At 44.3% G+C, this 20,989-nt stretch overlaps 1 protein-coding gene across 1 annotated transcript in view; it reads right to left on the minus strand.

Moving 5' to 3' along the window:
* UPF3 (Smg-4/UPF3 family protein) overlaps positions 1–20,989 on the minus strand; it is a 70,494-nt gene that overhangs the window by 12,003 nt on the left and 37,502 nt on the right. Inside the window, exons 8-9 of the mRNA XM_087666707.1 lie at positions 9,682–9,869; positions 9,037–9,589 (exon numbers count right to left, since the gene is read on the minus strand). Coding sequence (XP_087522833.1) covers positions 9,037–9,589; positions 9,682–9,869 — 741 coding nt within the window. The remainder of the gene's footprint in view (positions 1–9,036; positions 9,590–9,681; positions 9,870–20,989) is intronic.

Raw genomic sequence — 20,989 nt, forward strand, 5'->3', positions numbered from 1 at the left:
GGAGCAGAAGACCAAGCAGGATGCAGACTCCTCCGACGAGTCATCATCTGCCTCAAATTCCGATTCTGATCCTCCAGCCAAGGCAAAGTCCAAGGCACGGAAGGGATCCTCTTCTTCGGATCGAGGAAAGGGCTTAGTGGCTCCTTTCTCAGTTGCTTTCTAGTGGTGGTGATGTGGACATCCCTCAAGACTCTCCAGTGCCAGAGAGGGAGTGTGAGAGGGTGGTGAGATGGGGCAACCGTGCCTCATCTATATGTCTATACAGATGCACGGGATCCAAAGAGGGACTTCCCTGACGCATTGATCGAAGTCTAACAGGTACAAATCCTGGAGCTAGGATTGACATCTAGGTTCATGATGGGTTGGTTACTTGATAGCGAGCGGGAGGCTTTCGTCTGGAGCTCACATGAGAGGACATTTTGGCAGTTTTGGCCAAAGGTAGGGATTCCATGGTCACATGTTCATAGACATGTTTGGCAGATTGGTCTTGTATGTCCTGAGTGACATAGGTGACATAACATAGAGAGTTGCTATGATTCTTCTCTATTTTCAAGTCGTGATCTTATGATCGACATCGACGTCAGATACTCTCCGAGGCATCTTGGTGGTGGGCTTGCCACTCACTGCTTGGATATCCATGGTTCTTCGTGGTTCTATGTTGTAAGTTTATAATACCCCATCATTATACTATTGTATTGTACCAACTCACCCCTGATCTAAGAGAGGGTGTTAGCAGATTAGTCAGCTCAGGATGAGTCTGTCCTGCAGGGGTTGTGGTAGTGCTTTTTCTGGCATTTTCTAGTGCCCTTTTTTTAGGGCTAGGGAGCATATAATGTTGGCCGACTGCATTTGATGCTCCCCCCATTTTATGCCTATATATTGTTGGGCTCCTACTCCTCTTTCAATACTACAACCATCATTTGTAGATTCTTGTGAGGAGAGAGGAGCCGATGCCAAGATGCCCACACAACCAGTGACTCACTGTTGTATGTTGTTGTCTCGTGTTCGATATGGATTCCGTTTCCCGAGCATACATCTGAGTTCTCATCTGTATTTGTGTTTATTTTTCTTATCTTGTGTTTCAGCATGTCATCACTTCTACATCTGAGTTCTACATCTTGCATGTTGTTTATACTTCCATTGCTGCACCACTTCTACATCTGAGTTCTCATCTATATTGGTGCTTATTTTTCTTGTCTTGTGTTTCAGCAGTTTATTTCAGCATGTTGTTTATGCTTCCATTGCTGCACCACTTCTGACAACACCAACCTACACACAAAGTTCTATAGAGCAACTACTCCCTCCACCGTAGAGTCCTCTTTGGTCCAACCAACGGCCCACCACGAGCACCTTAGACACAACCATAGAGAGATGTGAATCCCATCGCTCACATCCAGTTGTTCACGCCCTCACATGAAGCATCATATACAGAGGATACTACACCGTCACAGGGGAACTCTACCTCACCGCTTCAACCTCCCTATGCTAGACAAACCCATGAGAGAGATCCTGAGATGAGACCCTATTACTAGTGATGATCTACCATAGCCTCAAAGTGCCAACTCCCCAAGCTTCAACCGTCAAAACCAAAAAACTTTGTGCATAAGCATCACCCCAACACTGACCCAAACACAAGTACTTAAAAAAAAGGGTACCTTATTGCACCCACCACTTGCAACACAAGCCCTCTATGCATGGCTCTCTTACTAGCAATGTCCTATACCACTCTAGATAAAACTATGCCTGTCATTCATGAATGATCACTGTCCTATGAATAAAAGTGGTTTTATGCATGTCATCAAATCTTGCATCACACAGCAAGTTGACACTGATACCAATGTCCCAACCACCTAGGATCCAACCTATACACAAGACATGACACAAGCTACATCCACAAACATATAGGTATTGAACATCAAACTCACCTCCCAACCATAGAGCCAAACAAGCTCACCCCCCCCACTATGAGGCACCATCCATATGTCCATGATGTAACACTTTCAAAACAACTCCTTTTCTTTTAAGATTTCAAGATTTAGTAAATGAGCTATTGAAAATTTGTGTGAAATAGGAGACTAATCTGGTTTCAAGTTTCCATTCTCATCTCTAGCACTTTGACCTTGCCTCTGAGTGTTGGGCCCATCTCCTTAACGTCGCCTGGCTAGGAGGACCACATTAGTTTTTGCATTTGTTTTTTGTCACCCAGTTTTTCTCTCTCCTCAAGTACCTACGTTTTTAGTCTTTCTCTCTCCTCACTAAACATCTTCATCATACCCAGCTTCCAAAGCTGCATTTGCAGGTGTTTGACACTTAAAGCCTACCTTGCTATGTTTTGGGATCCATTGGAAGTACGATACACTCCTCAATTCATTACCTCTGCCTTGGTCCTTGAGACACAAGAGTTCGAGGATTAGTATTCATTCATTGCATAGTGTGTTTGCTGCATGAGCACTGAATTTTCAGTAGACATTCACTTCAGTATCCTCTGTGTTCATTGTCTCTAAGTTACCCTAACTCTAATTGTGTTCTATTAGTTCGTGCTTTGTCTCACGATTGGTCATGTGTTTTCTGTGTTTAGAGCATTTCTTCACATCCATTTCTTCAAAGAATAAGACTTTCCAAAAGCGCATGAAAAGAATCCACCCCTTTAGAGTAATTTTTGTTTTAAGGATTCTAGAGATATTATGTGTCCATATATGATTACAAGGCTTCTCCCTCAACAAGGTCTTTTAAAAACAAACACTATCGAAGCCCTCGGGAAAACCATTGTTCGGCTCCTTGACCCAAAGATAACAACGTTGCTTCTTGTTTGTAATTAAACTTGGAACTTATCAATTTCCCAACCATTTGTGCCACTACTTGCTTCTTGTCCGTAAGCTGAATTTCCATACCACTCCTACCACCTTCAACATTGAGTCCATCCAGAGCTTTATGAACTAGGCTGGCTTTATTTAACCTTTCCATGTGCTTCCTTTTATTTTGAATGTCAAGTGTATGCAAAAAGCCCTTCCACTAGTGAGGTAAACCAATTTAAATTTTGCATCTTCATAGAAATGTTAGCTCATATAAATAAGCTTCTTATACCACATCTAACAATTACATCTTAAATTTCCCTCTTATTTATGAAATTAAATCATGAGATATAGTTGCCTTGCAACAACTAATTTCCTTACACATGGAACCAAAGTTAAATCTTCTTATAACCCACCAACCTCAGGCACTCCTGTTGGGTATCTCACACGCCTTACTTACGCCTACGCTCATATGGGAGTGTGCGGGTGATCACTAGGACACTGGGGCACTTTTTACTCTCGGTAGGAGAGGTTTTTTCCCCCAGATTATGTGTACTATTTTGTATGTGCTTGTGGTGCACACTTACGGGCACTTACTGTGTTCGGGTGTGAACAGCCCCTTATAACTCTAAGGTATAAGGGTTATCATTTGTACTTTCAGCTTACTCTCTATTCAGTACTATTGCATTGGGTGTCGTGCTCAACTCTGTCTCTCACTCTCACACTGTCTACTGCACTTCAGCTGCACCTCGATCCTCTCCCATCTGACATTTGGTATCAGAGCTCAGCTCAGAGCAGTCTTCAGTCTGCAGTCTGCAGCCCCCGCCAGTTCTGCCCCAGCCACCTGTACCTGCGTGCTGCCACCTCTGCCCAGCGCGCCTCCTGTACCTGCGTGCTGCCACCTCTGCCCAGCGAGTCCTCTGCCCTGTGTCTGCCCAGAGTGCCCCTTCGCCTGTCAGTCTGCCTGCGCAGCCTCCCTGCGCTGAGCTAGTTTGTGCCGTCAGCTCCAGCTGCCAGCGCGCCACCTGTCTCCACCAGCCAGTCCTGGGTGCCGACTCCTCTGCCCAGCGCGCGCCCAGTCCTGCCTGCGCGTGTCACTGGACTTGCACGCCTGTACCTGTGCGTCAGTCCGACTGTACCCAGCAGTCATTACCTCGGGAATCGTGCCCGTCGTCAACACGTAGAGGTAACATTCTGCACTTTTCTTTTACACAGGAGTTCGTGCAACAGGTTCAGGTTCAGCATTGGGAAACGTGCTGTGTCTGTCTGTGACACATTGAATGCACATTTTGGGGCTTTTGTAACAGACATTTGTGACAGAAATTTTGGGCAGAAAATTTTGGGGCTTTTGATGTTTTAGTGCTGCTGAGCACTAATTGCACCTTGGGAAGCGTGCATCAGTGACAGTTTTTTTTTGACAGAGTACCCTTTGCACATTAATTGCAGACTTGTGTTTGCTGCAATTTCTGGAAATTTGCAGATTTCCAGCCCGTACTGCATTGACATTGCTCTATTACCTTTTGGGAAATAATGGCAAATCAGGGAGGAGATGTATTCACCTATGTGTCCAAGGAAGACCGATTGGATGGGAACAATTATTCCCTTTGGTCTTTCATGATGAAGAATGTATTAGTGGCCAAAAATTTGTGGGATTATGTCAGTGGAGAGGAAGCACGACCGGGAGTTGTGGCTCCCGCTACTCCTCCTCCAGGAGGACGTGCAAGAGGGCAACCTCAGCCCCCTCCACCTCACCCCGCTCAGCCACTTCCCCCAAGAACTGCAGCTCAGAAAACTTGGGATACACGGGATGCACAGGCTATGTCGCTGATTGCATTGGCAGTTCAGCGTTCTATCATTCCTCATATTCGTTCAGCAGCTTCTTCACAAGAAGCTTGGTTGATATTGGAGCAGATGTTTGCAGGAAAGAATGAGACTCGCATCTCTTTCTTGAAGAAAGAGCTAGAGACTCTAAAGATGAATGAGGGTGATTCTATGCAGGATCATCTCAACAAAATTCAGGACTTGCGGGAGCAACTCATGAATGTGGATGAGTACTACTCAGATGCGCAGCTGATTTCTACAACATTGAATTCACTGCCTCCCTCTTACTTGGCTTTTCATACTGCCTTGAACCTCACTATGAGGATTTCGAAAGAGCCCATCACTTTCATTCAGCTTGTCAGTTTGCTTCTAGAGGAGGAACAAACTAGACGGAACAATGGTGTGGATGGTATAGCCTTTGAGCAGGCTTTTATGTCAAGGCAGAAGGGTAAAAACAGCCAAGGGAAAAATGCTTCGCAGAGTTCTGGTAGTAGTAACACTTCACAGACAAGTCAGAAACAGGGGGGCACGCGAGCCAAGAAAGGAAAATGCCATTACTGCAAGAAGCCTGGCCACTACATCACTGAGTGCAAGAAGCGCATCGCCAAAGAGAAGAAGGAGTCAGGGATGTCTGTTTCTGCAGCTCCTTCCACTGCTAGTGAGTCCGCGTCCTTTGTTGCAGACAGGGACTATTGTTTTTACACTTGCAGTTATGATGTCTCTTGGGCTGATAGAGCATTTAGCTCTACAGAAGATGCTGACACTTGGTTCTTTGACAGTGGTGCTTCACGGCATATCACATCTCGTAGAGATTTGTTTGCTTCTCTTGGTGCACCTCCCGTTGGGAAGTCTGTTCAGTGTGCTAATAATGCATCATACCCTGTTCGTGGTATTGGGGAGATTCAGCTTACAGCCATTGATGGCTCTATTCTCCGCCTACAGGATGCTTTGTATGTGCCTCGCATTAAGAAGAATCTGCTTTCCATTTCTTCTATGGCACGTTGTGGTTTGCAGGTCACCTTTGATGATGACCGTTGCATGGTCCGTGACAAGGAACACATGACATTGGTCTTGACAGGTTCTTTGTGTCATGGGTTATATGAGTTGGATGCTCTTTCGGTAGATCAGTCTGCATATTTGACATCCACTCTTACTCCTGCTATGTTAGAGGCAGAGTTATGGCATGCTCGTTTGGGGCATGTAAACTATGGCAGCTTGATGCTATTACAGCGTACTCAGATGTTGGATGGATTACCTCTCTTGGAGAGACCTCCTGAACATTTATGCGAGGGTTGCATTTTGGGCAAAATGCATCGTTTCTCTTTTCCCCGTGATGTTGCTTTTAGAGCAACAGCCAGATTGCAGCTTGTGCATTCAGATGTTTGTGGGCCCATGCAGACACAGTCATTGGGTGGTTGTTACTATTTTGTAATATTTATTGATGACTTTACACGTTTGTGCTGGGTCTACTGCTTGAAAAAGAAGTCAGAAGTGTATGATGCATTTTTGGCTTTCAGTGCACTTGTGGAAACTCAGTCTGGTTGCAAGATTAAGACTCTCCGTTCAGACCGAGGGGGGGAATACATGTCCTCTATGCTGAATTCTTATTTGCAGCAGAAGGGCATTATCCATCAGTACACTACTGCATATACTCCACAGCAGAATGGGGTAGCAGAGAGGAAAAATCGGTCACTCATGGAGATGGCCAGATGTATGCTGAAGGCAAAGAGTTTGCCTCATAGTTTTTGGATGGAAGCCGTCATGTGCGCTTGCCACATTTTGAACAGATGCCCTACCAAGGCCTTGAAAACCGTCACACCTTTTGAGGCTTGGCACAGCCGCAAACCTTCTGTTGGCCACTTCCGTACTTTTGGGTGTCTTGCATATGCCCATATTCCACAAGTACTTCGAAAGAAGTTGGACAACAAGGCTGTAAAATGCATCTTTATGGGATATAGCAGCGAAAGCAAAGGCTACAGACTCTATGATCCCGTGACCAAGAAGGTTTTTGTCAGCAGGGATGTTGTATTTGATGAAAAATCAGAATTATCCTTGGCTGGTTTTGATACATATCAGGCTGCCCGTGATGTCTTTGAAGGGCTGCTGCCGATCACATTTGGTGATTCAGCTGGTACTTCAGCAAATGAACCTAATGTTCAGCCAGCTGCTCCTATGGAACATGCAGTAAATCAGCACATTGCTGAAACTGAAATTCAGCAGGAACTTGTACACAGTCAGGAAGCAAGACAGGTGCCTAGATGGTACACGCAGACTATGAGAGATAGTCATTTGGAAACACCCTTGGCTGGTCGTACTCGAAGGCAAACTTGACTGCATGATTCAGCACATTCCATGGAGTTTGTTATGGCAGCATGTACTCATGATAATGAGGAGCCTGAATGTTTTGAGGATGCACGACATAGTGTGCATTGGATGGCAGCCATGCAAGCTGAATTGGATTCTATTCATAAGAATCATACTTGGGATTTGGTGTCTTTGCCAGTTGGCAAGCGTGCCATTGGTACGAAATGGATCTACAAATTAAAAAGGAATGCAGATGGATCCATAGATAAGTACAAGGCACGGCTGGTAGCTAAAGGCTACGCACAGAAAAAGGGCATTGACTATGAGGAGACCTTTGCTCCTACCTCCCGTATGACGACCATTCGGTCTATGATTGCCTTGGCTGCACATTTTGGTTGGAAAGTGCATCAGCTGGATATAAAGACTGCATTCTTACATGGGGAACTTCAGGAAGAAGTGTATGTACAGCAGCCCATTGGTTTTGCAGTTGAAGGCTCAGAAAATTTAGTATGCAAGCTGAAAAAAGCTCTATATGGTTTGAAACAAGCTCCACGAGCTTGGTACGCAAAGATAGATGCTTTCTTGCTTAGTCAGGGGTTTGTAAACAGCCCATCTGAGTCTACCCTTTATGTACATAAAGAGGGGGGATCCATGCTGATTTTGTGTCTATATGTAGATGACCTTTTGCTCACTGGAACACATGCTGATCAGATTTCAGCATTCAAAAATAATTTACAGCAAACTTTTGACATGTCTGACTAGGGTATTTTGCACTATTACTTGGGCATCCAGTTTGTACATGATGCTAGAGGCATTGGATTATGTCAGTCAAGGTACATTGGGCAACTTCTTGAGAAGTTTGGCTTACAGGATTGCAAGCCAGTTTGTACACCCATGGAACCTGGGCTCAAACTGTCATTACATGATGACAGTGATTTGTTTGATATCCATACTTATGCTCCAGCAGTGGGATGTCTCATCTATCTATGCCACACTCGGCCAGACATACAGTTTGCCGTTTCAGTTTTGAGCAGGTACATGCATCAGCCTCGTATGTCGCATTGGCAAGCTGTGAAGCGTGTGTTTCATTACTTGCAGGGTACTAGAGCTCTTGGATTGCTTTATGCCAAGGGGGGACCACTGCAGTTACATGCTTACAGTGACTCTGATTGGGCTGGTGATTTTGATACTCGTCACTCCACTAGTGGCAATTGTTTCTTTCTTGGCTCGTCATGCATTTCTTGGCTTAGCAAGAAACAATCCACTGTTGCCACGTCGTCATGTGAAGCTGAGTACAAGGCAGCCTTCACTACTGCAGTTGAGTGCGTATGGCTTAGACGTTTACTTGCTGATTTGGATGTATCTGTTACGGAGCCTACTCCTTTATATACTGACAGTCAGAGTGCCATTGCAGTGGCACGGAACCCTGTGTTTCATGCTCGCACGAAACACATAGAGATTCACTACCACTTTGTCAGAGAGAGGCTACATGCAGGTGATATCAGCCTTGTCTACTGTCCTACCACCAACAATGTGGCAGACATCTTCACCAAAGCTCTTCCACGAGACAAATTTGAAGCATTTCGCGATGCTTTGAATTTGACGCCCTTTGGTGGCGGATGATCCTTGTACACTTGATCACTCTTCACTCCAGGGGGGTTTGTTGGGTATCTCACACGCCTTACTTACGCCTACGCTCATATGGGAGTGTGCGGGTGATCACTAGGACACTGGGGCACTTTTTACTCTCGGTAGGAGAGGTTTTTTCCCCCAGATTATGTGTACTATTTTGTATGTGCTTGTGGTGCACACTTACGGGCACTTACTATGTTCGGGTGTGAACAGCCCCTTATAACTCTAAGGTATAAGGGTTATCATTTGTACTTTCAGCTTACTCTCTATTCAGTACTATTGCATTGGGTGTCGTGCTCAACTCTGTCTCTCACTCTCACACTGTCTACTGCACTTCAGCTGCACCTCGATCCTCTCCCATCTGACAACTCCTACTTTGCCCTCTTATTGCATCTGATTAGATCCTGAGATAATAGTTGCCCAGTAACAATGACATTCCTGCTATTGAGACAAGAAACCAGCTTAAAAAGAAAAACCATAGTCTGACCTTGACTTGAAGATGAGGTTCCACCAGTGCTAGAAGATTGCATCATATTTGAGCCTGCAGGATTTTCAGACCGTTGGCGTACAGTCCAAACCGGTCGATCAGGCCTATCTCTATTTCTTAAACGCCTTTCAGTACCATCCCCATAAATAGCTTCGCTTTTCTCTTCCGTAGACCTTGTAGCAGCAACATTGTTTTGAAGTGCACTAGTTTCACTCTCACAGACAGGGATGACATTGAGTTCATTGCCACTGGCTTTCGAAATTGGTGGCCTTGGGGGACGCTTTTCTTTTTCAGCTTGCTCAGATTGAGACAATGGCTGAGCAGCTTGCTGCTGAAGTGAGCCAGAATCCCTTGATGAGAATATCCTGTTGGACCGTCCTCCATCTCGACGAGAAACTGATCGAGAAACCACAGATGTACCTCTGCTTGATGATATTATCCCTGATTGAGATGACAAAGATCCTGCAGAACCTCTGTTCTGATTTGTTGTTCGTTGCCTCAAAGCTCCATTCCCATTTTCATTTACAAACACTGAACTTACAGAAACAGTTCCCTGTAAATGATGTTTAAAATACCACCATCAGTACCTGCAAATAAAGTTGTTGACACAACCTCAAGATTTTATCAATGGAAGGGCAGGCATACATTATAAGCTTCTTTCTCTCTATCCTTCACTAAGAGCACTTTCCTTTTAGCTGCATTGCGTCCATCTCGAGCCTCTTTTGCCAAATCAGTTGCAGCATCCAAGGTCAAAGACATCTTCTCAGTGACCCCAAAAGAATCAGCTTGATATGTGTCCCTACTATCTGAAACTGTTGATGTAGGGTCTCCCCCTGCATTGCAAACTAGTCATTCAAAAAATATTCCACTCACAAAAGACCAAATCTATTACAATGCAACCACTTTCAAAGTGCCCAATAAAGAGAGACAAGGACAAACCCGTGGGTACTAGAAATGCCACACATTGGAAACAATCAATCAACACATTTAGAGCACAAAGCAATAATGCTCAGGTGCATACAGCCAACTAAGTGCTGACATTTGACAAGCCTCATTGGATGTAGGATTTCCCTTCATATTAAAGTTAAGAATCCCTTCATCTTCTCTATCTATCAATTTGTTGTTTCTCCACCTCAAAAATTCAAGTATGGATTTCCACTTCAATTAAAACTTAAAGACGCATTTCATCTTGACTATCAAGTTGATAGGCTTGAGACCCAAAGTCATCTTATGCGTATCATCAGGTAAGAACCTAGCAAGCGAGGCATCCTATTCAGCAAGGGCACTCAAACCCTAGCCCAAGTCTTGGCCTCATATCCATGGAAAGACACACATAAGTGAGGCCTTCGTTTTGGTGGACGTGGGTGCGTAGACCGGCTGAGTACCATTGCTCTATCCAAAGGGACACCTACAGAAGATGAGGTCCAATGATGATGTACTCTATAGGCTGTGTGGCAGTAGTAGTGGTATGTGCCATACTTAAGAAGACACAATGTAAGAGAGTGGATGCACTGTAGGTCTATGGATGCCTAATGGGTCTGTAGGTGTATGTTGGTTTTGTGGGTCCCTAATGTATGTGTTGATGGTTGCTCAGCACACCTAGGAAACACACTGAGGTGGATAAAAGTGGATGCTTAGTGTGGATGCACTATATGCTGCTATGGGTGCATCATGAATAGAGACCTGCAACAACTTTGCTGATCGTTATATGCCAACTGTGGGGTAGATTCATGTGCGAGTAACATGGCATGATAACCTGCAAAGTGCATGCCCTTACCTTGCAAGAGTCTTTAGAGACTCATTGTGCATTGCATTTGATAGGATATTTCTTTTGTCCCAAAGAAGGAAGTGTGTGCACTGTCACTTCTCTCGTGTTCCTATCAGCTGCTGAATTCTAGCCTGTATATGTCCATGAATGTATGTTTGCATATGTGAGACTGTGTGTGCATGTGTGTGTCTGTGTGTATGCACATGTTATGTAGCATTTTTCAATGAATAAGCATCCACAGAATGTAAGAGAGAGATCAGAACCTCACATCTTGTGTGAGTACACAGAACAAAATCTACATCTAATGTGGGAATTCAGTATCTGAAATGCCATTTTCAACCTTTTCAGGTGTTCAAGAGCACAGGTCATGTGACATGTCAGACTGGACAAATTCTGCTGGATCCAGAAGCTTTTGCAACAGATCAGAGTGTGGGGAAATCTCTAGATCCAACCAGGACTATTTGACCTACATCAAACCTGTTTACCTCAGCCATGGATCTAAAGCAGCAAAACTTCCTTTGCTTTCATTTTCCAAATGTCAGCCCTCCCAAACATTATGAAAGGGAAAAGCAAGACACAGACTGTCAATGTAACTAAGATCCTTGAGAAAAGAGCAAAGCCGTGTACCTTGGGCTTTCTAACATCAATTGTATAAGTGATCTTTGTCCTCAACTGTGTTCTCTGTCAAACTGACACGAATCAAGTTCCCTGCATTTTATGCTCTGGGAGGTCTTAAGGAATGGGGGACTGCGATTGACTACAGGCTGTTCTAGCTGCATCAACCCTGGTTACTTCTACCACAATCCAGAGCAGCAAAATTCCTTTGCTTTCATTTTCCAAATGTCAGCCCTCCCTTATGGAATACCAAAACACGAATTCACTACATAGTGATTGATATCTCTGACAAAGCTGTAAAGTCCCACTCCTTGAGCTTTCTACATCTACTTATAGCTTAGTCTTCTTTGTCGTGGGTCAAATTCGAGATGCCTCTGACTCCCTGCCTTCTAAACATCATAGGTTGCCTTCTATGTGCTATAGGTTGCAGCACTGGAGCTTCAAAATGGCATAATAATTGGGTGTGCACCTCTACTTTACAGGTCACATTACAACAAAGCACATGCTTCAAGCATGGGTGAAGAATCTCATGGGTTTTGATATTCTAGTGAATTTCATTTTAATTGGCAGAGGATTTTAGGATGTGATCGAGTTGCTTATTATATGCCTTGGAACCTCTTTTGTATCCTGCCAAGGACCCACGCTTTATTGTCCAGTTTGAAATACTTTTAACATCACTACTCAAGCATCTTATTCCAGATGGTCGTTTGGTGGCAGCACTCTTTTAAGTTTTGGGTCATGTCCTTCGTAAATAACAAGAGGGACTTTCTTTCCTCTGAACATGTCCTATGCAGTGTTGAGCTAAAACATGCATTACTTGCTAATTAGCCTCTAAAACAGCCCCGAAACACACTAAAAAATGCTCTTTTAGAGTAAAACCCTAAACGGGGAGCAATTCGAGAGAGTTCAGTGGAAACCCTAAAACAGGGAGCGGTTCAAGAAAGTTCAGTGGAAACCCTAAATTTTGGGACGCCCTTCCACATCTATAAATAGATAGGCTGCCCCCATTCAGCCTTGTTCTGTCCGTGCAGGTTTCTCACTCCACGTGCATATTTCAGCCATCAGCCTCCTCCCACGTGGCTGTCCAACCCTCAAGACTACTCTCATTCCATCGGTGTTTGCTCCTGCTGCTGGTGCCTTCATCCATGCCGACGTCAGCTGCTATCGACATCATCATCTGCTGCGATCTGATCATCCAGTCATCGCCAGCCACATCAGACACTATTTCAGCCTGCTGTTTACAGCAGACTGTGTGCAGTTCCCAGCCTCCAATCGGTGGTACACTGCTGCATTTACCAGTTTCCAGCCTCCAAACTGCTGCGTTTTGGTGACCAGCCTGCTGCTATTCACTATTCAGCACTCCTACACTCCGACTAGTGGTCACTGACTTGGGATCTGTCTCCGGTGGACGTCACACTCTGACATTGCTCTGCCCTTGAGCACACTGTACACTCTTACATTCATTTACAGCATTCATTCACTTCAAAGTTGTGTTCTCTCTCTCTCTTCTTCTGTTTATGTTTGAGTTTTGAGTTTTGCATTTAGGGTTTATGTTTTGCCCTCTGTGTTTATGTCTGTTTCTGTGTCTGTCTCTTTGTGTTTCTATCATGATCGTACACTCCGTGTGTCCTCGATGCAAACCCTAGCAGTTTTCTTCACATGGTATCAGAGTCGGTGCTCTTGTAAAAAGTATCCTGCGGATATTGTGGAGAGCTAGTCTTTGTGCGAGGCACACAATACAACTCGTAACCGAATTACAATGTCCCAAACACCTTCTTCTCCAATTCCTATGATGTCTTATCAGGCTTCTCCATCATTGGAGGCCCTGAGACGGCATTATGGACTCAATGAGAAGGACGACACTCCACCTTCACCAGATTTCACTAACATGACAGAGAAGGACTTTGAGGAGTACTATCGCAACAAGTACAGTGATGTTTACACCCCTCCTACCAGTTTTGCTCAACCCATCTTCATCATCTCAACCAGATCCAATGTCAGGTTTGTACAATTCTTTTGTGTTGCATGAATCAAAACCCTCACCTGTTTCTTCTTTTGAGATACACGATCCGGATGGCTTTGCATATGTAAACTTCAATAGAGGGGGCTCACGAAGCAAACGGAATTTAGGCACATCTACAGCTTCTGTTTCATTTAAGCATATCACACACACTTCTCACTTCCCTCTCATCCCACCCTCTTCTATATCACACCTTGATCACCTCTTATCATCTTTCCAAAACCTTGGATTACACTCCACATCTGCATCACACACCCTAGGGGTTGAATCTTCCATCTCCGCTCCTAGCACCTTTTCCTTCTCCACCCTATTCTCTACCTCTTTGCACCATGGTACTTCGTTAGGGGAAATGCCACGGTCGACTGTGATGGGCATCCCCCTCACTATCCCCAGCTTCACATCTCCCATGACCACTCATACGCAGGGGTTTCCATTCTCAGCTTATGGTGCGTCTTTACACTCTCCTTGTGTTACACCTACGCAGGGATTCCCATCTTCTACTCCCCGTGTTCCCATCTCACCTCCTTGGGCTTCTCATGTGGCTACCATGCCTATGCCTAGTCAACCCATCCCTACCTATGGATCCACCTTGCACACTACCCGCATGCCTGGTGGGCACTTTGAGGCCCATTCCCAAGTGTACTCCACTCCCCCATCCTACCCACACTATACTTTTTCACACTATCCATCTCCGAGCACTACCACTCCTATTGCAACGGCCAAGAATGCCTTTATAGATAAGACACGTTTTAACGGGTCAAATTTCACCACTTGGTCAAATTTCATGTAACAAGTGCTTGAGTCTCAAGGTCTCTGGGATCTCCTCCTTGGTTTAGAGCCTATGCCGGATCCTCGATTAGCTCACCCTGATTAAATCCGTCAATAGAGAGCCCGCAATGCCACAGCCAATGTTGAGCTGATGCAGGGATTGCTTCCTGAGTTTCACTCTCAGTTGTAGCACTTCTCGCTCGCGTCAGAGTGTTGGAGTCACCTTCTTAACCGCTATGCGGCTCGTGATCGTACTCACTGCATGAATCTCGACTTTGAGCTTCAAGAGTTCTCTATTAAGGAAGCGGATGATCTGAAAGTCAAGCTGGCTGAATATAGGCACTTACTTGCCGAGTTCGCTACTACTGGCTCTCCAAAGTCAGATGACTATCAGGTTACATTCTTCTTGAATAAGTTGCATGAAAAATACTTCAATTTCATTGAACACATCATCTCCCAACCTCGATTGCCAACCTTCTATGACTTTGAGTATCAATTCTTGTGTTACGCAAGGCTGCATAATCAAGTCCATAAGAAATCCTCATCACAGCCTAAATCAGAGCAGAGGGGGTTGGTTGCCTCTTCTTCGCGAAGAAAAACAACCAGTGGCAAGAACTTACAAGATGCGAAGACAAGCCAATCAAAGGGTGACTCCTCTTCCTCAGATGGAACCAACGAATCTAGACCTATCTGGCAGCAACTCCCTAAGAAAAACCAGTTTTGTACACACTGTCAATGAGCAGGCCATGTAGACAAGTGTCGCTTCAAGGCCCGAGGTCTTCCACATAAAAAGACTCTGCAAACTGCTGCAACTGCACAGTCCAGTAGGGCTACACCTTCCGCTTCTGCTTCATCTGCTCCTTCAGCACCCGTTGTTGCTGGACATGTGGCTTGAGTACAGCCTCAATAGCCCATGTCTTTCACTACCCCTGAGGAACGGGCTGATTGGTCTACAGATTCCGATACCGTTGCACTTCATGTATCTATCTCACCTTCCTCCCCACCTCGTCGGGCGTTTCCTTAGCAGAGCCTTGCTACTCGATGTACACGATAGTAGCCACCTTCTTAGACTAGTATGTCTCTAGGTCCTTTCAGATATCCTAGGTTAGTCTAGCATTCTTTTGTCTTCCGCTGCATTTACTCATACATACACATTCATTGCATTTATTTTGAGTTAGATGTTCTTTCTGTTATGTTTTACTTTGGAGCATCTCACCACTAACCTTTGTGTTTGCAGATTCTCATCTCTTTTGCAAGGTTTTGTCTTTCAGTGTAGGGCTAACTTACAGATTGCTTTGGTCCTACCTGGGCTAGAGACATGGGGATGCACATCGTTCCTTTCATGGTTTCATCATCCTAGAAGTGCTTGCTCTTCTTCCAGCATGACGGTTTCCCCTCCCAAGGCGGATCATGCAGCATCTCTCTTGATGCTATCCTTGCAGTGACTTCTAACTTGCTCTTCTGGCGGGGTGCTTCATCCACTTCTTCTTCTTTTATTCCTTATGGTTCTTGGCACCATCCAAAGACAGACATCAGGCTCCTCTTCCTTCTTCGATATCTACATCCAAGTTGAGAGGAAGTTCCTACCCTTCTTGATATTCTACAGGCTTTGGCACGTTGTCTTCGACATCAGCTTTTCCCCCCCTATTGTACCTTACCCTTTGCATTGCATGATTTCATTATCTTTGTACTAGGGCGCTTGGGCAAGTGAACAATTTCTCCATGAGGGACACTATCCAAGTGGCACCTGCTGCATGAGCATTCTTCAACATGTAGCATACTTTACATCTCATTCTACAGATCACCACTTGAGCGGATCCTAAGCTGTTTCCAACGATGGTAGATATCACCACACCACCATCCTCTTCCATCACATGGATACCTCATCACCTCTTTTTCCTCATCCCTCAACACGCTGAGTGGATGGGTTAGCTTATTCTGTTTTGTGATGTGTTGGATATACCCTCTCTACTCCTGTCTTTTGGGTCACTATTGCTCAATCAACCGCATCCCATAAAATTTACCACTTATTCAATCCAAAAAAAAAAAAAAAAAAGTTCCATGTAGTTCCATCCGCCTTTGTAGGGCTTGGTAGGCCCCTGGGCAGCCGACGTGCACCCTTTGTCCGATGTCTATTCTCTCTAAGGTGACTACCTGGATTCCCTTGGTAAGATAACCATCACCTCTATCGTCTTGGTAGGCCACTAGGCAGCCAACGTGCACCCTTTGTTCAAGGTCCTGGCTACTTTGGGGTGGAACGACTTGGGGTAAATAAACATCACAGTGGTTGGCCTAAGCTTTCAGCTCAATTTTGGGCCTAAGAGGAGATGTTGAGCTAAAGCATGCATTACTTTTGCTGATTAGCCTCTTAAACAGTTCCAAACCATACTAAAAAATGCTCTTTTAGAGTAAAATCCTTAAACAGGGAGCGGTTCAAGAGAGTTCAGTGAAAATCCTAAAACAAGGAGTGGTTCAAGAGAATTCAGTGGAAATCCTAATTTTCGGGAACACCTTCCACATCTATAAATAGATAGGCTGTCCCTATTCAACCTTATTCCGTCTGTGCAGGTTTCTCACTCCATGTGCAGATTTCAACCATTAGCTTCCTCCCACGTGGCTGTCCGGTCCTCGAGACTGCTGCCACTCCATCCGTGTTTGCTCCTATTGCTAGCACCTTCATCCATGCTAACGTCAACTGCTGGCGACATCCTAGTCTAAGCAACAAGACAACCATTGATAAAGAACAATTTCCACTTGTAGAATGCATAGATAAGTAGAATACCAAGACATGAGTGTATGTCTCCAAGATTGACCATGTCAAACATCGAAGATAAAACCTTCTTTACTTGTTGAAGGAAGTTAAGATTGTTAGAGATAAGTATGGTATCATCCACATATAGAGCAAGAATAACAAAACTATCATTGCAACACTTAAAATATAAGTTAGGATCTAAAGAACAAGAGATAAAACCTTGTTTTGTAAGGTGGAGATCGATCACTTAATACCAAGCTTGTGAAGATTGTTTGAGACCATAGAGTGCCTAATGAAGTCTACAAGCAAGATTTTTCTTATCTATGACTACAAATCCCTCTGGTTGCTCCATGTATAACTCAGACACTATTTCAGCCTGCTGCTTACAACAAACTGTGCGCAGTTTCCAGTCTCCGATCGGTGGTACACTGCTGTGTTTACCAGTTTCCAGCCTCCAAACTGCTGCGCTTTGGTAATCAGCTTGCTGCCATTCACTATTCAGCACTCCTACACTCCAACTGGTGCACAGACTTGGGATCCGTCTCCAGTGGACGTCACACTCCGACATTGCTTTGCCCTTGAGCACACTGTACACTCTTACATTCATTTACAGCATTCATTCACTTCAAAGTTGTGTTCTCTCTCTCCCTTCTTCTGTTTGTGTTTGAGTTTTGAGTTTTGCATTTAGGGTTTGAGTTTTGCCCTCTGTGTCTGTGTCTATCTCTTTGTGTTTCTGTCATGGTCATACACTCTGTGTATCCTCAGTGCAAACCCTAGCAATCTTCTTCACATGCAGCTACAGAATTCTCATTTCCCAATGCCTGCTATAGACATGAGCGATTATGACATTTTGTTGGACAATAATTCAACTTGGGAAAGGATCCAACCAAGATTTGTTCATTGTTTGAAGCATAATAAGCAGGGGTCACTGGTAGTGATAAGTGAAGATATTTCTCCCTATATACCTGACGAGTCTAGTATGACCTAAAATGTGCAACCATTTCTTATTCTCAAACTGAACCCTCATTTGAGAATTCTTTTCCCATCATCCAAACAAAGTTCCATCAAACTAAAATGGAAGAGCAGATATTGGAAACTCCATAGTAATATATCATTAATAAGGAAGACTTTGAATTAGGAAGGATTCCAGCTCCCACCCCATCCATCTATTTCTAGAACAGCCCCCTCAATTGGTCCTTAACCTATTCCTAAAAATAAAAGGGAATGCGATTCCTCTCTGACCCTTTTATGTTTTATCACAACCAAACAATCACCATGAAGATGCAGGACAGTCTTCCAATCAAGAAGATGGGCAACAGCAGCAAGGCATGGATGTGCCAGAGAAATTTCTTGTTCAATCTCCTTATATAATCAAGTACAGACTATAGTTGTGAACCAGCACTTGCAAATGGCAGCCCATTTGACGTACAGATAATGGTAGCCGCCTTAAGTTCAGCCATTAATGGTTAGAGATATGGATATAATGGTTAGAGATATGGATATGCGGTGTGGGGCATATAGTCAAAATGACAGACAAGATCCAACACTGTTTCCTTGTTTCAGGGACCCTTTTCCTCAACAATTACAAAGTACCATGGTGACTACGGATCGCGATGAAAATGAGATCAAAATGTTGACTCTTGCTGCCAAAAGGACCTCACAAATCTTTATCATGTGTCAAACCAATTCTTGAACAATCCATTTCCACATCAAGATGCTTTGTGATGATAAGTACGGATGGCAATTTGTGGAAAATGGGTTTTTGTTAGCAGACACATCTTCAACCGTCTTTCACTGTGCCTTGTCAGCCTGCCCTAGAGTCTAGCGAGGACATCCAGAGCTCTGCCCTAGGGTCTAGAAAGGACATCCAGAGCTCTGCTACTACCTGTGTCTATCAGTCCTGTGCATGTGACAGCAATTTTCACACTATGCATATCAGATGTAGAAATTCGGGCAGATCTGTCCTCTACTTTTCCGGATCCAGCCATAGTATTCTCAGTCTGCCCACTCTTCTCTGCAGCCCACATGGCTCCCAGATGGCAGGCAACATTTTTCTGCACTACGTGGCTGCTTAGAGGCTGGGTGGCACGTTTCAGAGTAGACACACAGTTTCTGGGCAGTGCAGACAGCAGATTGGGTCCTTTGACTATGATTGGCAGCATTTTTCATTGTGGCAACAGATTTCCAAGCAGGATGGCTGATTTCCAGTCTTTCTAACTGGTTGGAGAGCTTTGGCGAATTTATAAAGACTTTCTTTTACTTGTTCTGGTTACCACATGCATTCTCTATTTTACTAATCACGGTCATCAGACTGCTGTTGCAGTCATCTTCTCTCTCTCTTCTCTCCTAAGTCAGCTCTCCTGCTGCTGCTGCAGTATGGCAGCCTTAGTGACTGGTGAAACTTCATACTGTTCCCTCATCATTCATTGAGTTCACCCCCCCCCCCCCCTTCTCTCTCCCCCTCACGGATGGTCTAAGGGTTCATCCCCGGAGCCAAATGAGATAGTCAGGGCAAAGATGGGAGCACCCCCGTTTGTGCTTGAGGTCCTTCCAACACAGAGATACTCTCATCAGGCAAAGTACTAAGTGAGGATGGACCAGCACAGTGCACAACACTTTCTTACACAATCCTCACAGCTGGAGATATTTGCCCAAACATTGTGCTAGTAGCATCCCTCCTACACATACAGCCAGAGTATAATGGTAATCAAATTAAAGGGCACATTTTTACTTGTAAAGATGCTCTATGAGATAGATCAAGGCCCTGCCTTGCTCCTCCATCATGAGCATCTTGAAGTACCCCTGCAGAAAAATGCATCAACAATCAAAACCATGCATCCATCCTCGAGTACAAAGTCAAATCTGACTATACTATCTTGGCCAGATGTTGAGAAAAAAAAGTTGGAGCCAAGACAAGTTCAGAGGCAACTATAGCATATCTACTTACCAAGCGACGAACATGGCAATATAAGAATCAAAAGGCATCCATTCATATACTAGCTGCGATAAGTTTTCAGTACACAACTGTCCCAAGCTACCGGCCAGAAGCAAAAGCACATAATCAAGGCCTTCAACATGTCAAACATAAGAATACCCTTATGCGATAGAAGGCAAGAGAAGCACAACAAATAAATAGCATTCTCCAACTAGGGATTCTACCGAGAACAGGACCAAAGAGCTTCAAACCTCTTCAAGAAGAAGGAAACAGAAGGTTGAACCACTCGTAGCAGCAGCCATGGCTTTTACCATAATAGGTTATGGAATTGCAACACATGCGAATCTTACTACCTTAGCCTCCCATTGGGATGACATTAAGTGAGGAAACTGCCACACTTGAAGAGGAGCTGGAAAATTTTAAGAATCTTACTCATATGATAACAATTTATCTCACCCCTTTCACATTATCTTTGTTGTGCATAAAATCATTTGGGGCTGTGGTAAAACCTCAGGCCTCCATCAAAAGGTGACATGTAAAAAGCTGTTGACCCTATGGAAAACTAGATATGGTGCCTCTTGCATAAGCTGAGCCTACAAGGGGTGAGAATAAAGTGCCATAAAAGTCATCACAAAGAGCATGCTATTACATCTACCGCATGGTAGTGAAAGTCCTGATTCAGCTGTACAGTCTGGGTAAAATTTCTCTGCGTCCCATTGGTGAAATAAGCACCCAATTGATTTTTTCAATTCCTACCAAGTAATGGGCCTATGGAGCGGGTGAACATAATTCATACCTGATACTTCACAATGATCAATGTATGATATAATGTGAAACTAGCACATACAACAAAATGTGTATGCATGCATATGGTTGCTTCAGACGTGCATAGAATAGATGGGCACGTGTATATGTACAATGCATGTATATCATAACTTTTCAATGCATATACGGATTCACACACAGTTTGTGTGTATGTGTATATATGCATGACATAAGTCCATATGTCGTGGCATCAAAACTAGATCCCACATTACTAAACAAGCAAAGTTTCTACATCATCATAACCCACTGTATGCACCTGCTTAGCTATCA

Source organism: Lygodium microphyllum, chromosome 25, assembly GCF_053477565.2.
Source record: "Lygodium microphyllum isolate KBCC chromosome 25, Lygodium_microphyllum_v1.1.10, whole genome shotgun sequence".
NCBI lineage: Eukaryota > Viridiplantae > Streptophyta > Polypodiopsida > Schizaeales > Lygodiaceae > Lygodium > Lygodium microphyllum.